The following is a 13,766-nucleotide window of genomic DNA, read 5'->3' on the forward strand; positions in this document are numbered from 1 at the left end:
AATCAAGCTGCAGATCTCCCAATAGGAACCCTCATCGTATTGTATTATGGTAAAACAATGAATGTGTTATTAAACAAAGATCACGAATGATCTATATATACAAGATACAAGAGAATGTTTCTATAACGAACAAGAGAGAGAAAATAGAAACATTCTTGTAAGTGAAATAGAAAGAAAAAGAAAGTTTCCATAATGAACAGAAGAAGGTTAAGGAAACATTACAAAAAGAGTGACCATTAGAAAAAGATGGAAGAGAGATTAAAATAGAAAATATCTAATATTATAATACCCTCCCTTAATGGTCAATCTATCTTCAAAAAATAGAAATTTTCATGTCCTCAAAACGCATAAAAAACAGTCTCAGGTTGATCAGAGAGGTCTGCATGTTCTACAATGTTGACCTGTGGCTGAGACCCTCCTTGCTTCCACTGCTTAGAAGCAATGTGAGTCATCCAATCTTGAATCACATGACCACTTGGAATTGCTTCTTCTTGGAGCTATTCTGAGACTAAGCAGATGATTGAGATGGGCTGAAAACGCTTGTTCAGAGGAGGATGAAGAAGCACTACTACCAAACTGTTTTTTCCAATGATCCTGCTACAGAAGTTTGGCGCACAGATCTGAGAACTTCAGGTCAACATTAGTTGCAATAATGTTGAGCGTCTCAATAAAGTGCTCATAGGACGGTGGTAGACTTTTCAGAGTAATGACCACCAAATCCTCTTCCTCCATAGTACAACCAATGGCCTCAAGTTGATCTTTGATGTCCTTAATCTTTAGAAGATGTTCCTATAAGGACATGTGCTCATCCATAATAATAGAGAATAGTTGATTCTTTAGAAAGAAGGCTCTTCTATTCTCTGATGTCTTGTGGAGATCCTTCAATGTTGTCCAGATCTCTGCAACTGTCTTGCCAAACAACACTTGAGGCTGATGATCATTAGTAACTAAAAGCTTAATAAGCATAACCGCTTCACAATTATGCTCATCAAACTTCTCTCAAGTAGCATGAACTATGGTAGGACGAGTCTAAGTACCCAGAACAATCGCCTCAAGGCAATAGTACTCGAAGATCATCATCATTCTCTACTTCCAGGTGTTGTAGTTCTTTTCGTTAAAATAATGACTGCCTTTTAGCATGAGACTAGTGAGAGATGCCATTGCACATTTTTCAATGAAAAAGATGTGAAAAATCTGAGATGGTAGGGACTTCGAGGCAAATTGACGAAAGACCCAGAAAATTTGAAGACACCTAGAAATGAGCTCAAAAAACTCAGATAGAATCTATTGTCAGATTTTGATTTTGCTGGCTCGAAAATCAAGGAACAAAAAATGAGACACCTAGAAAAAGCGAGACTAACCCAGTTTAGATTTGCAAAAACCCACCAAGAATAGGTAAAAATTTGAGGAAAAAAAGAGGCAAAAATTGAACACACTCAGGCAAATATTTCGAAAACAGTGAACTTATAATTTCAAAAATAAATTAAAAATTTTCAGAGGCTAGAATTTGCTTTGATACCATGTTATGGTAAAATAATGAATGTGTTATTGAACAAAGATCATGAACAATCTATATATACAAGATACAAGAGAATGTTTCTATAATGAACAAGAGAGAGGAAATAGAAACATTCAAAAAGAAAGAAAAAGAAGGTTTCCATAATGAACAGGACTTTATGGAAACATTACAAAGATTATGACGATTAGGAAAAGATGGAAGAGAGATTATATAGAAACTATCTAATGTCATAATATATGGCACAATCAACTATGAATTTGAAGTTTACTTGGTTTCACATGCCTCCTCTTTTCTTTGCTAGAGATTGATGGTATCATTTAGTGTGGACATATTTTTCATTTCCAAATTTTGTATTCTAGCAGAGTATGCAGTATATAATCTTATTCTACTGTGTCCTAGGGCAGCTTGTGGAAATTAACCTAGCTGTCCAAGCTCTCTTTTTTTCATGTACATCATGGAATGTTGCAGAGGGTGCACTGGCACCTCATTCTAGCAATCCAGGGTTCACGTAGAAGAAACATATGCTGCCAACATCTGTGTGGATCTGTAATCACTAGCTGAATAAGCTGATATATTTTATGTAATATACTCAATAAAGCTACAAAAAAATTTAAAATAATGGGCAAAACTTAGCAGGTTGTAAACCCAAAATTAGGGTTATGCATGACAGCCACATTGAAGTGATGAGCCAAATACGGAAAAAATTATAAGGGAGTAATAAAGAAAAAGCAATGACACTTCTAATAAGCATGTGGGAAAAATAATGTGCACAATTCTGTAATGCTACACAACGTACTTGAGAAGTCCCATCTTCACAATATGGTAATCCTATTATAGGGAAAATAAATATCAATAATAGGAAATCGCTTTTACTGTAAATTAGGCAGTCTGACACTTCTAAAAAGCATATGTGAAAAATGATGTACACGATTTGGTGATGTTACACAAGGTACTTGAGAAGTTTTGTCTTCTAAATATGGCAATCCTATTACAGGAAAAATAAACATCAATAATATGAAATCATATATACTGTAAGTAAGGCAGTCTCTAATTCAATTCTTTTGAGAGTGACACATTCATGATGCTTGAATTTTCACATTCAGAACATTTCTTATGTCATAATTTGAGGATATTGGGTCGAAAAATTAAGAGTGCTGAAAAAAAACACTCTTCATTATTCAAACTTTATTATATGAAATACTAGTAAAAGGGATTACTAAAATCCCAGACCTTGAAAAGAAACAGCTTATTGAGCTAGTAAAAAGATAAATAGATAACTTCTGGAAACCTCTGTTTTAGTATTTATAACTACAATCTTAAGTAAGGTGTAACTTACTCGCAGAAGTGCTTGCACATAGGCCAAGCAATTTATATACTGCCTCAGCCAATACAAAAGCATCTCTCATATTATCTCCTTCAGAGCAGAAACAGAAAAGGCACGTAACCTTCAAACCTTTTGCCTAAGATCAGCCAATGATAGGGCACGGGTCAAATTTTATACATTAGTGAGATCACAAAACAAGTACCAATTTAACAAATAGATTACCTGATCATTACAAAAACACAATATTCTGTATAAGATAGGACTGTAGAATTAAGCTACTAAGCTAACTAAAAAAGGAGAAAGAATGCACCTGAAAGCTTGAGAACAAAGAGGCAAATGGCAAACTAGAAAAATAATCCTCATCTGTCAATTCATCATCTGCTAAAAACAACTCATCTTGTACAGAATCCTGAGACAACTGAGAATACAGATACTGCCATCCTTTCTGTGATGGAACAAACTGCTCTAGTTTCTTCAATCCTAATTCCTCACATTTTTTGTCTGTACCATCTGCTTCGGCAGAGGAAATATAATATATCTGTTGACTGCTTTTTACAAGAAATAAAATTTAGCAAATGTGTGGGCTCTTAACTACTAAAGAGAAGTGGACATGCATTACGAAAGGAATCATTTTTAAACCGTTGCAATTAATAATAATAAATGTCTATTTTGACTAAGTCTTCAGAAAAAATATTATTGTAATTATATATATAGAAAGGAATTACTTCAATAACATGTGCTGCAAACATTGTAATCATGAATTAGAAATTCCAACATATGAATTCCTACAGAACAACTAATTAAAGAGAAATAATAAAATACAGGAACGGTTACAGTTAAGTCCAAGCACTTAAAATATCAAAATGAGCTTTCAATATAGATGGCATTACCAAAATGCACATTTTAAGTCAAGAATATGGAAAAATGGAAGAACATTTGTGAAGTGTGGAAAATTCTTCTGCAGCTTCTCAATGGCCATCTTGAACCAAACTTTTTATTATTTAATGAACTCAACAAGCTTTCAAAAAATGAAACTGATACCCCGCATTTAAATAGAATTGCATCTTTAAGATTAATCATGAAATTCTTCTATACTAGAAACAAGAACTTAGCTGCATACCTGTTCAAACCATATTCTTGCATCTTCCCAGAATCCAAACTTGAAATGATGATGACTTCTTTCTTGCCCACAGCCGCTGCCCAGGAAGATAAATTCTTTGCAAATTTGATCATTGTGCCCTAAGAAAATTAAAAAATGAATAGCATCAAAGCAAGTGCACACAACACACTGCATTCGTAAGGATTTGTGTATGTGTGTGTGTGTATTAAACAAAAAAGAGAAATCTACATAATTAACTAAATCATTTCATACAATGAATCCATGATGTTTGCCCATACATCAATGCCAAATGTCAAAGATAAGCATAATGAATCATTATTCATCATTCAAAAGAAAATCATCATATCGAATTCACAAAACTTAGACTCTAAGTTACTGAGTCGAGTTCGGGAACGGATTCGGGTTTGAGTTCGGGTTCGTGGGTTCGGGCAAAAAAAAGAAAATTTCATTTAGATTCATGGGTAGGTTCGTCAGTGTATATATATATAACAGAAACGTGCATAATTGCAAAACTTAGTTATTTCATAGCATGAATATGTGTTGCTTGATCATTGATCAATGCCAAATGTCAAAGATATACATTAAATACCCACTCATTAATCTATATTCACGATTGTAAAGAGAATCATACATTGAATCACTAAATTACAAAATAAAATGTCAAAACATGGTGTAATACATCAAATAATAAAGTTTGAAACATAATGATAAATGGCAAGCATTTAATAGTTTATCAATGATCATAGTATCAAATGCCCTTCAAGGATCAAATGGGTCATCAAACAATGAGGGATCAATGGCTTCATCCCCTACTGTGACTATATCTAGAACCTCACCATTGGAACAAACAATCTATACAACATTCTCTTAAAACTTGCAAAATGTGCACACCAAAATGAGAGAGCAAACGCGAGATTAAATAAGGGAAATGTTTTTATTAGGTTCCTTATTGGGGTACATAAAAAACAATATTTAAATAAAAAAATATTTTCACTTGTTTTATTTCATGTTTTGCATCATCTTGTTGTGGGTACTCTAGGGTTTGTCCAGATTCATGCCAATAAGGACCTGGAAGGACCCACAGTATGAAATTCGGACCCTACATGAACTCGCAGCAAACCCGCACGCGAACCCAGTTGCAAGGTGCGAACCCGGCTTCTTAGCAGTTTGACTTATAGTTATAGTTAAATAATGTCTGAAACATGATTCAATAATCATGAAAATGCTCTCAATCATCAAATGGATTGTCTAAAAAATGTCGATTATTGGGGTTTTCACTAGCTGCAAATAATTGATCCTCCTCGCCATTCAAACCATAACTGGTTCCACTAGCAGTCATCGTCCTCATCTATATCAAGTAGTCTGGCTCTAGCAAGATCCTCAATTGTCATATCCAAGTTAGCATACTCAAGTTCCACATCCCAAAGCTTCTCTACCCCCTTCTTGTATTTTGGGTCTTTACATGATAGAAGGCACAAGTTGTTGAGCACAAACACCAAGTCCTCTGCTTTTTTGAAGCCCAATCAGTTACGCTTCACTGAGTGGATAAAGGAGTATCTACACCAATTTTGCTCAGCGGCAGAAGAGCTATAAACTTAGAAAGAAAACAAACAAAATTAAGTGCTAAAATAATACATCGCAAGTGGCTAAAACAAATTAAAAATACTTAGAAATTTAAATTAAAAACTTACTTGTGATAGGATCTTTATTGCAAGAGGCTAGATGTACAAATAATCTTGCTCATGGAGGTACCACCATGTAATACCATCCATCCCGCTTTATCATTCACAGCAGTAGGATTTGCATTTTTTCTTGAGACGGATAACCCAAACTCTCTCCTAACATTTGCCTCCACCTCTAGATTGTTGAAGATCCTATTGAATGTCCTCTTATATCCACTAGCAACCTCGGTATCTCTATAAGGTGCCACTCTACCTAGAATAGAAAGTACCTTGCCGCTATAATACCTGTGGGAGAGAGCATAAGCTAGGAGATGCAAAGGACTAGTCATCTTGTTCCAACGGTGAAGAACAATTGTTTCCACCTTTTTGTATAAGGTGTCTATAGGGCATTCTCTCTCCTTTGAATGACCTAGGATATGAATAACCAATGATGTTCATGTAAGTTGTCTTGATGTAAGTTAAATTAAGAGTTCTAAAATTTAGCAATATCTTAATAATAATAAACTTGGATAGAGAATTGTATTATAACTTACCACTTTGAATTTCTCCAACATGTTGTCCATGGCATCATAGATGTTCCCCAAGCATGGCTGATCCATGTCGGCAAACCTAAGCATAGTCATGATAGGATCAGTGAATTCTAATACGTATTCCACCCAAGTCCACCAATATCATTGCCTTGACCTTTTGGGCCTTGTTGTATTGGATTGTTTCTAAATGCCCCATTGCTTGCTAATCGCCATTTATGACAATGCTTCCTTCACCCTCACAAGTCACCATTATGTGTGATGCAAAGCAAGTTTTAGCAAGCTTTCATAAATGAAACTAAATAAATTAGATTTAAAAATTTACCTTCAATAACTCCAATTTGGAAAAAAGTTTTGAAAATTGTTTGTGACATATGGTGGTTCGTCACAAACATTTGAATCTCCACACCATCCTCATATGTTTGCTTCACACAATCTATTTGGGTGCCAAAGGCTTGTATCACCAAATAGAGGAATGGATGGTGCAAGGTGTCCATAAGATGTGATCATATCTAGCCTCTAACAATGCATTCCTAGCCCCGCAAACTTTTTCATTATTTGTAACAACTTGGACAACATTATCATACCCGCTACCTCTATGGAATCAATGAGAATGTGAGCGATAAATTCAACATCTTTTACTTTCCCCTCACAACCAACCGCCTTCAAAAACATGGCTCCTTTGGGGGGACATAGCAATAACATTTATCAAAGGACAGTTTATGCAATCTTTCCATCCATCTGAGATAATAGACATACCTGTTTGAACCCAAGAATCTCTTATGGATTTGACTCGGGTCTCTACATTATTTCTCTCATTGTGCAATAAGGTGGTGCACAACTTTTTATATTCAGGGCCACATAACTAGAAGGTGCACTATTTATTCCTTCCAACATCTCCCTCCAATAAGGTGATCTAACTAAGTTAAATAGACCACCATTTGCAAAGGGGCAACGTCCAACTTTTTCATCAGCTAGATCTCTCAACTCATTTTGAAAACCCTTATCTAATGGGCCTCTCTTGCGGGTGTTGTGGTGTGGTTCTTGTTGTATACACCCTAAAATGGTCACCTAGACTATGGGCCCTCTTTATTCAATTTATCAATTTATCAATTTCCTGAATCAATGGTTTGCAATATTTTATTAAATCAATTCAAATGAATTTCCTTGATCGAATTCGATTATTTCAATATTTTCTAAGGTTGATCATTTTATCCTAAGTCTTATTTAATTAAAAGAAAATCTCTCTTTTAATTAAATAAAATAAGTCCCCATTTAATTAAAAGAAAACCTCTCTTTTAATTAAATAATTCATCCACATTTAATTAATTAAGAGAAAAACCCCTCTTTTAAATTAATTAAATATTTCTTATTTAATTAAAAGAACTTGCTCTCTTTTAATTAAATAAATCCCCACTTAAAGAGGAAATAAAATAAATAAAAGTTAAAAATTCTTCTACACTTAAATGCACATATTTCTAAGTGGGATACCATTTAATTATTTTCCTATTTTCTCATTGGTGGATCTTTATTTCACACGGATCATTCTTTCTCCACTCTTGATTAAATATTTTTGCCTCTTAATCTTGATCGTCCAATCTTCTTTATAAGAGAGAGCCCTCTCCTCATTTTTATCATCCACAATTATTCTATTGTTATGTTGCAGATTTGAATACACACACTCTAGGCTATTGTTATGCTGTAGGTTTGGAGAGCGATTTTTGAAGGAGTTTGAACACTAAAGCTTTTTGTGGAGAACTTCTATCTTCTTGTCTTCTTCTCTCATGCATCCATGGCTTCTATCATCATGATCCATCCTTGCATTTTCATATTAGCTTAGATCTTGCATTGATAGATTAGATCTTGCTTTCATAGATTAGATATTGCATCGATAGATTAGATCTTGCATTGTTATCATATAGATTAGTTTTCATCTCCATTTGCATGCATATTGGATCTTTGAATCTCTCATTTTGTGGTGTACTTGCATGGGCACAAACTAGGTCAAACTGAGGGCCTCCATTACAAACCTGTGCACTCCATGAATAGAGAGCTATGAGCCGCCATTCGAGACCTCATTCTTGAGCAATCTTGGATATAATGACTCATAGAAGTGTGCTTACATTTTAGGCATACATTTGGGGCAACCCACCTTTACTTGCTAGTTTTGGACATTTTTAGATCTAACCCCCTTTTACGGATTTGTTTGGAGACAAAAAAACCCTAGATCTGAAAGATTTGATCATATCTCCCAAACAGATAGATATTTTGATCTAAATATTTTTTTGCAAGGTGATAACATATCAGACAAGCTTCAATCCAATTTTCAGATTTTTCTGAGGCATTTTCAATTTCTTATAATTTTTTTTATATTTTTCATAAAAAATCATTTTAGGGAGCAAATTAGCGAGCAAATTAGCGAATTTTTTGGAAAAGTCTGCCTTTTTGGAAAGCTCTCTGAATTATAACAGATTTGGTTCTTTGCATTTTAATTTTAGAGATCATATTAGGGCTCAGTAATTTGATTTGCAAAAACTGGTCTGTTTTGACAAAATGGCTCCCTAGGGCACAAATGAAAAAATATTTTCAAAATTCTAACATTTTTGGAAAGCTCTTTGATTTTTGACAAGGGTCTCTTTTTTGCATTTAGGGTTTTGGACCCGAATTCATAGCATATAGGTCCAATCTTGTTGACTAAGTTAAAAATCATGATTAAATTGCACTTTATTTGTACAAATTTCAATGCATGATATGAGTTGTCTTTTTTCATGGAATCAAATACTTCAATATATTTTCATGTGAATTTTCCTATTTTTTCATGATTTCATGCACTTGATTGAAGTTTGTGAAGGTAACTTGGAGGTCTATAGAGCAAAAAAAAGGAAAATATTGGAGAGCATGAAATCAAGGTGCACACATTCCAAACCTTCTCATTTGAATTATAAAAAGTGATCATTGTGTTCTTTCTCCTTGTAAAATAATTTTTTTTTTTCTTTTGTCAAATTGTTTGGTGTGTCTTCCCAACATTGAAAAAAGGACTTTAAATGAATCATTCACATTTGGATTTGGGCTTAAAATAAACCCCTTTTGTCTTTTAATCCCCAAGGTTTTCTTATTGATGTTTTCTTCTTGCATCCTTGTTAAAGAGTTTGAGGGGAACCTAAATAAGGGATCTTGATCGGGGGCTTGCCTAAAGAAGTGATCACTCTAGGGGACGACCTCAACTCCCGTGTTTCGGTGGGGTATAAATAGCGTGACTTGAATCTAAAGACAGGTCTCTTGAAAGTAGCAATTTTGCCAATCTTGGCTAAGCCGCAAAGAACTTTATACCTTTGGGAGATGAAGGTGGAGATTGGGTTACCGTTTTCTCCTGGCTGTTTGGCAGTATTCTCTTTCATTTATAGATTTGGGCCTCATGTACCTTGCGTATATCGAGGACATCCCCTAGTTGAGCTTGTGCATCCTTATAGAAACTTGAATAGGTTGTTGGTGTGTTTGATGTGCTTGAATGTTTAGAACCTACCCCAGTTTGAACGAAAGGGGACACATCCATCAAATTGAGCCTTAAGGATTCTTTCTTTTTATATGCTTTCAAAACCACTATGGGCTTCAAACCCTATGCTACCAAACCTCAATCAAGTTTAGATGATTATGAGTTCTCCTCTGCCATTAAAAAATATCTAAACTTGCTAGTTTCTCTTTTTCAAGGTCTACATCTTCTACTCCAAGACATCAACTGTCTTCATCCTATAGATCCAAAGACCTCTTAAGAGAGAAAGTGAATAAGAACTCCTTTAAGGATATGTCAATATTTTATGATGGGCCTATCTTTGATCGAGATGAGAATGACAAAAATGTTCCTAGACATACTTTTGAAAGAACTTTTACTCCTTTGGGATTTTCATATGACATGGTGCTTGAGACCTTAGTTGCAAAAAAGATCATTACTTTACCATACAAATTTTCTACACCTTATGAACCTGAGGTAAAACCTTATTGGTGGAGAGATGATCATTATTGTGGCTACCATACATGCAAAGGTCATAAAATTGAAGATTGTATTGTATTTAAATGTATAATTCAAGATCCTATTGATGACGGAATCATTGATGTTGAAATTCCTAAAGATCTATGTAATGAAGATGCTTCTCTTGAGCAAGATCATGTTGATGAACCTATGTCTAGTGATGGTTTCCTTGATACCTCCATTTCTTCCAATACTTATTCACCTCCCAAAACTTCAAAGCTATCCAACATTCTTCCATCAAACAAAGGTCCTAATACTTTTCATGCAGTTCCCTATAGTTATCCTCAAGGGCTACCTCTTAAAGAAACTCAAGCTAATCTACACTTGGCTGAAAACCCTTTTCATGCTTCTAAGACTAAACATCCTCAACCTTTATGCGACACTATGTCTACTATGCCCACTTCAGCTAGTCCTTCATTACCTCTTCAAGATCCTATCATGCAAACCTCATATACTCCCTTATCATTAGAAGTGGATCCATGTCAAGAGGACTCTCAAAAAGATAAAAATAAAAATGTCAAGAAAGATCAAGATGTCACCCCTCCATATCTTATATCTTATCCACCTCCTAAGTATGATGAAGACACTACTTCCACTATTTCCCTTGAGCTTACTAAAAATTGTGAACAAAGTTCTATGCCTATTTTATCCAAAGAAACTTGTCAAGATCAAAGAATCCCTTCTTGTTCTACTTCTCTATATTCACTTCAAAACTATGCTCAAGCTTCAAATACTCCTATTAAAGGTGTTTCTCCTATTAAAGATACTCATGAGTCTATTGATGGCCTTGGTCACATTGCTCACCCTAAAGATGCTAATATCCCTATTCACTTTCCCTTTTCATCTCCTAAATCTATCCTTGGTCCTTATCCCTCAAAGATAAAGCCTTCAAACCTTCCATCTATATTGGGACCTTATGTTCCTCCATATCCTACTTTCACTCCTATCTCATCTCCTAGCTATCCTATCATACCTCGAGATCAACAAAGACACTCATCCTTGACGAATTCTCATTCATCTATCCATATGAACCAGTCATATAATCCTTATTCATCCACAAATCCCAAGTCTTTTGGAAGCAATTTGGATGATCAATTTATGAACAAACACAAGAATCCATTGAAAAATGAGTATCACTATGTCCCATCTAATCTACATGTGAATAAAAAGAAAGAAAAATTATTCAACAGACCACAAAAGTCTACTCCTCAAAGAGCTAAATCAAAGCAAATATGGGTTCCTAAATCTATCATTGAAGAAATGCATTCTAAAGCATCCAAAGGAAAAGAAAAATTTAAAGCTATATGAATTCCCAAGTCTCTTTTGAAAGACTTGAATATTGAAAATACTTCAAAGTTGGCATTCAAGCTTCCAAAGGCTTCCACTCCATCTTCTTCCAAAAATCTTTCTAAGAAGCTTCCAAAGACTTCCACTCCGTCTCCTTCCAAAATTCTCTAACTTCCTCATACATCTAAACCTCAAACCATTTCTTCCATGATTACTCCATCATTTCGCAACCCTTCAAATTGTGTGTCGATGTTGATCTTGCCTACTTCCTCACCTACCCTTATGCAATATTTTCAAGCCTACATTTACCTACTATCCATATACATTATCTACCATCTCCTTTCCATCACCCTATTAGCATCTTTGAGTATACTTATGTATGGTGTTGGCTTATCATGACTCATTTTTCCTATAGGAGCACTATTTAAATTGAAAAAAAGTTTGACTTCTTCCAAAAAAAATTTTAAAAAAAAATTGAAAAAAAAAGAGAAAAAGAAAAAGAAAAAAATGAAAATGTGCCTTGGTGAAAACCTGGTAAATAGGCGCCTTGGTAGCAAGAGTAAAGAGAAATAAATTCGTCCTATGGTGAAAAACACTTCTTGTGGCGCCTTGGATAAGTACCATGATGAAAACCTAACAAACAAGCATCATGTGTAGACATTCCCTAATCCATCTATCCCATATTTCCTTTTTGATCTTGACAATGTTGAGCTTTCCTTGTGTATTGGCTATATTATTTATTAGCTTGCCTATTATGCTTTTTCATTCACTCATAGCCTACATATTTACCTTTATTCTTATTGCTTTATCCTACCACTATCCTTTCCATTTGACCCCTTGGAATTGATCACACAATGAGAAACATGGTTCTTAGACCTCTTGACGTGCCTACTTTTGTTGGACTACACACTTTCATGCTATCTCCTTTCATGACTTTCTTTTCTTGTCCAAAACATGCTTTATATGGTTATCTTTCCCTAGCTTGGGTACTCTTGAGGAATCAATCCTTGAAGATCACTTTCACTTGCTTTGTACACTTCTTGCTTATCCATCATATCCACCAGTTTGTTGCTCCATCATGTCTTCTATCTTGTTAGACATTGGGACTAAACGATGTACTCTTGCTTGGAAGTGATGCTCATTCTGTCTGGAAGCATCTTTGTACATATTTATTGATCCTGAAAAAATCCAAAAAAATCATATCTTTCAAAAATCCAAAAAAAAATGATATATTGTCAAAATTCTAAAAATTGGAAAATGCTTGAAAAAATGATCATCTTAGTAATAAGTGCTTTGACGTATCTCCAAAAAATATATATATTCCAATAATAAAAAAATCCAAGTGGTGAAAACTTGGAAAAGGGTGCTACTTGAGGCCTTTGCACCTATGTTTTTTAGTGTGCCTCGATACTTAGCCTTTCTCCATCATGCCTTGGTTTGGAATTGGTCTTTGTCTAGGGGGCATAACTATGTTAGCTTCGGTCTCTTGGATGCATTAATTTTTAGGACACCTTGCAAACGGTGTTTTTCAACACCACCCCAATTGTATTTTTCAATACAATCCTTGACGTCAAGTGTTTTTCAACACTTATTGGTTTGGTCTTACCCAGTTTTGTCATGTAATCTTACTTGTTTGCAAGCATTCGATCTTTATCCTTAGAGCTAGATATTAGTTAACACACATTTTTAAACATAAACACTTAATGTTTGAGCTATGTCATCATCTTTTCTTTGTGTGCTGACTGTTATTGATTTTTGTTGAGTGTCATTGTTCCTAAGTCTCTCTGGGATGTATAGCTAAAGGACTTGGGGCATGGGGTATGTTTTTATTTGTTTTCTGCTTGTGGGTGTGGTCATGAAACTCTAGAGTGTCTCTTATTGTCCCCTCAACACACTTAGGAGATTTGAAGCATCATTTTGATTGTTTTTGCAAAACCATTCTTATAGTCATCTTGACATCTATGCCTTGATGAGGCATATTTTTTATTTGCAACATTAAATTGAGTAAGCTAACATCGAAATCATCTTGACATTTATGTCTTTGATGCTTATGTTAGAATCTTTCCATATTCCAATCCGATATAAATCACATTCATATCTTCATAGTTGCACTTGTGACTAGTGATGATTGTGTGATTTTCTGATGTCCGTTAATAATGACCCAATGATGAAAATAAGTTCCTTTACATTCTCTAATGAATGATGAACACAAAATCCTATATCATAGTTGTTCTATTGCAAGTACACCTTGGCATTTTCATGTAGCGTGCATTGTTAGGC

The 13,766-nt window shown here is 34.7% G+C and overlaps 1 protein-coding gene across 1 annotated transcript in view; it reads right to left on the reverse strand.

Annotated features, from left to right (window-relative positions):
• Nucleotides 1–13,766, reverse strand: part of LOC149577751 (clast3-like protein) — a 114,040-nt gene that overhangs the window by 25,990 nt on the left and 74,284 nt on the right. Inside the window, exons 4-6 of the mRNA XM_089825510.1 lie at nt 3,964–4,082; nt 3,154–3,388; nt 2,856–2,979 (exon numbers count right to left, since the gene is read on the reverse strand). Coding sequence (XP_089681636.1) covers nt 2,856–2,979; nt 3,154–3,388; nt 3,964–4,082 — 478 coding nt within the window. The remainder of the gene's footprint in view (nt 1–2,855; nt 2,980–3,153; nt 3,389–3,963; nt 4,083–13,766) is intronic.

The sequence above is a fragment of the Cupressus sempervirens genome, chromosome 1 (assembly GCF_028749045.1).
Source record: "Cupressus sempervirens isolate cs-2001-9-10 chromosome 1, ASM2874904v1, whole genome shotgun sequence".
NCBI lineage: Eukaryota > Viridiplantae > Streptophyta > Pinopsida > Cupressales > Cupressaceae > Cupressus > Cupressus sempervirens.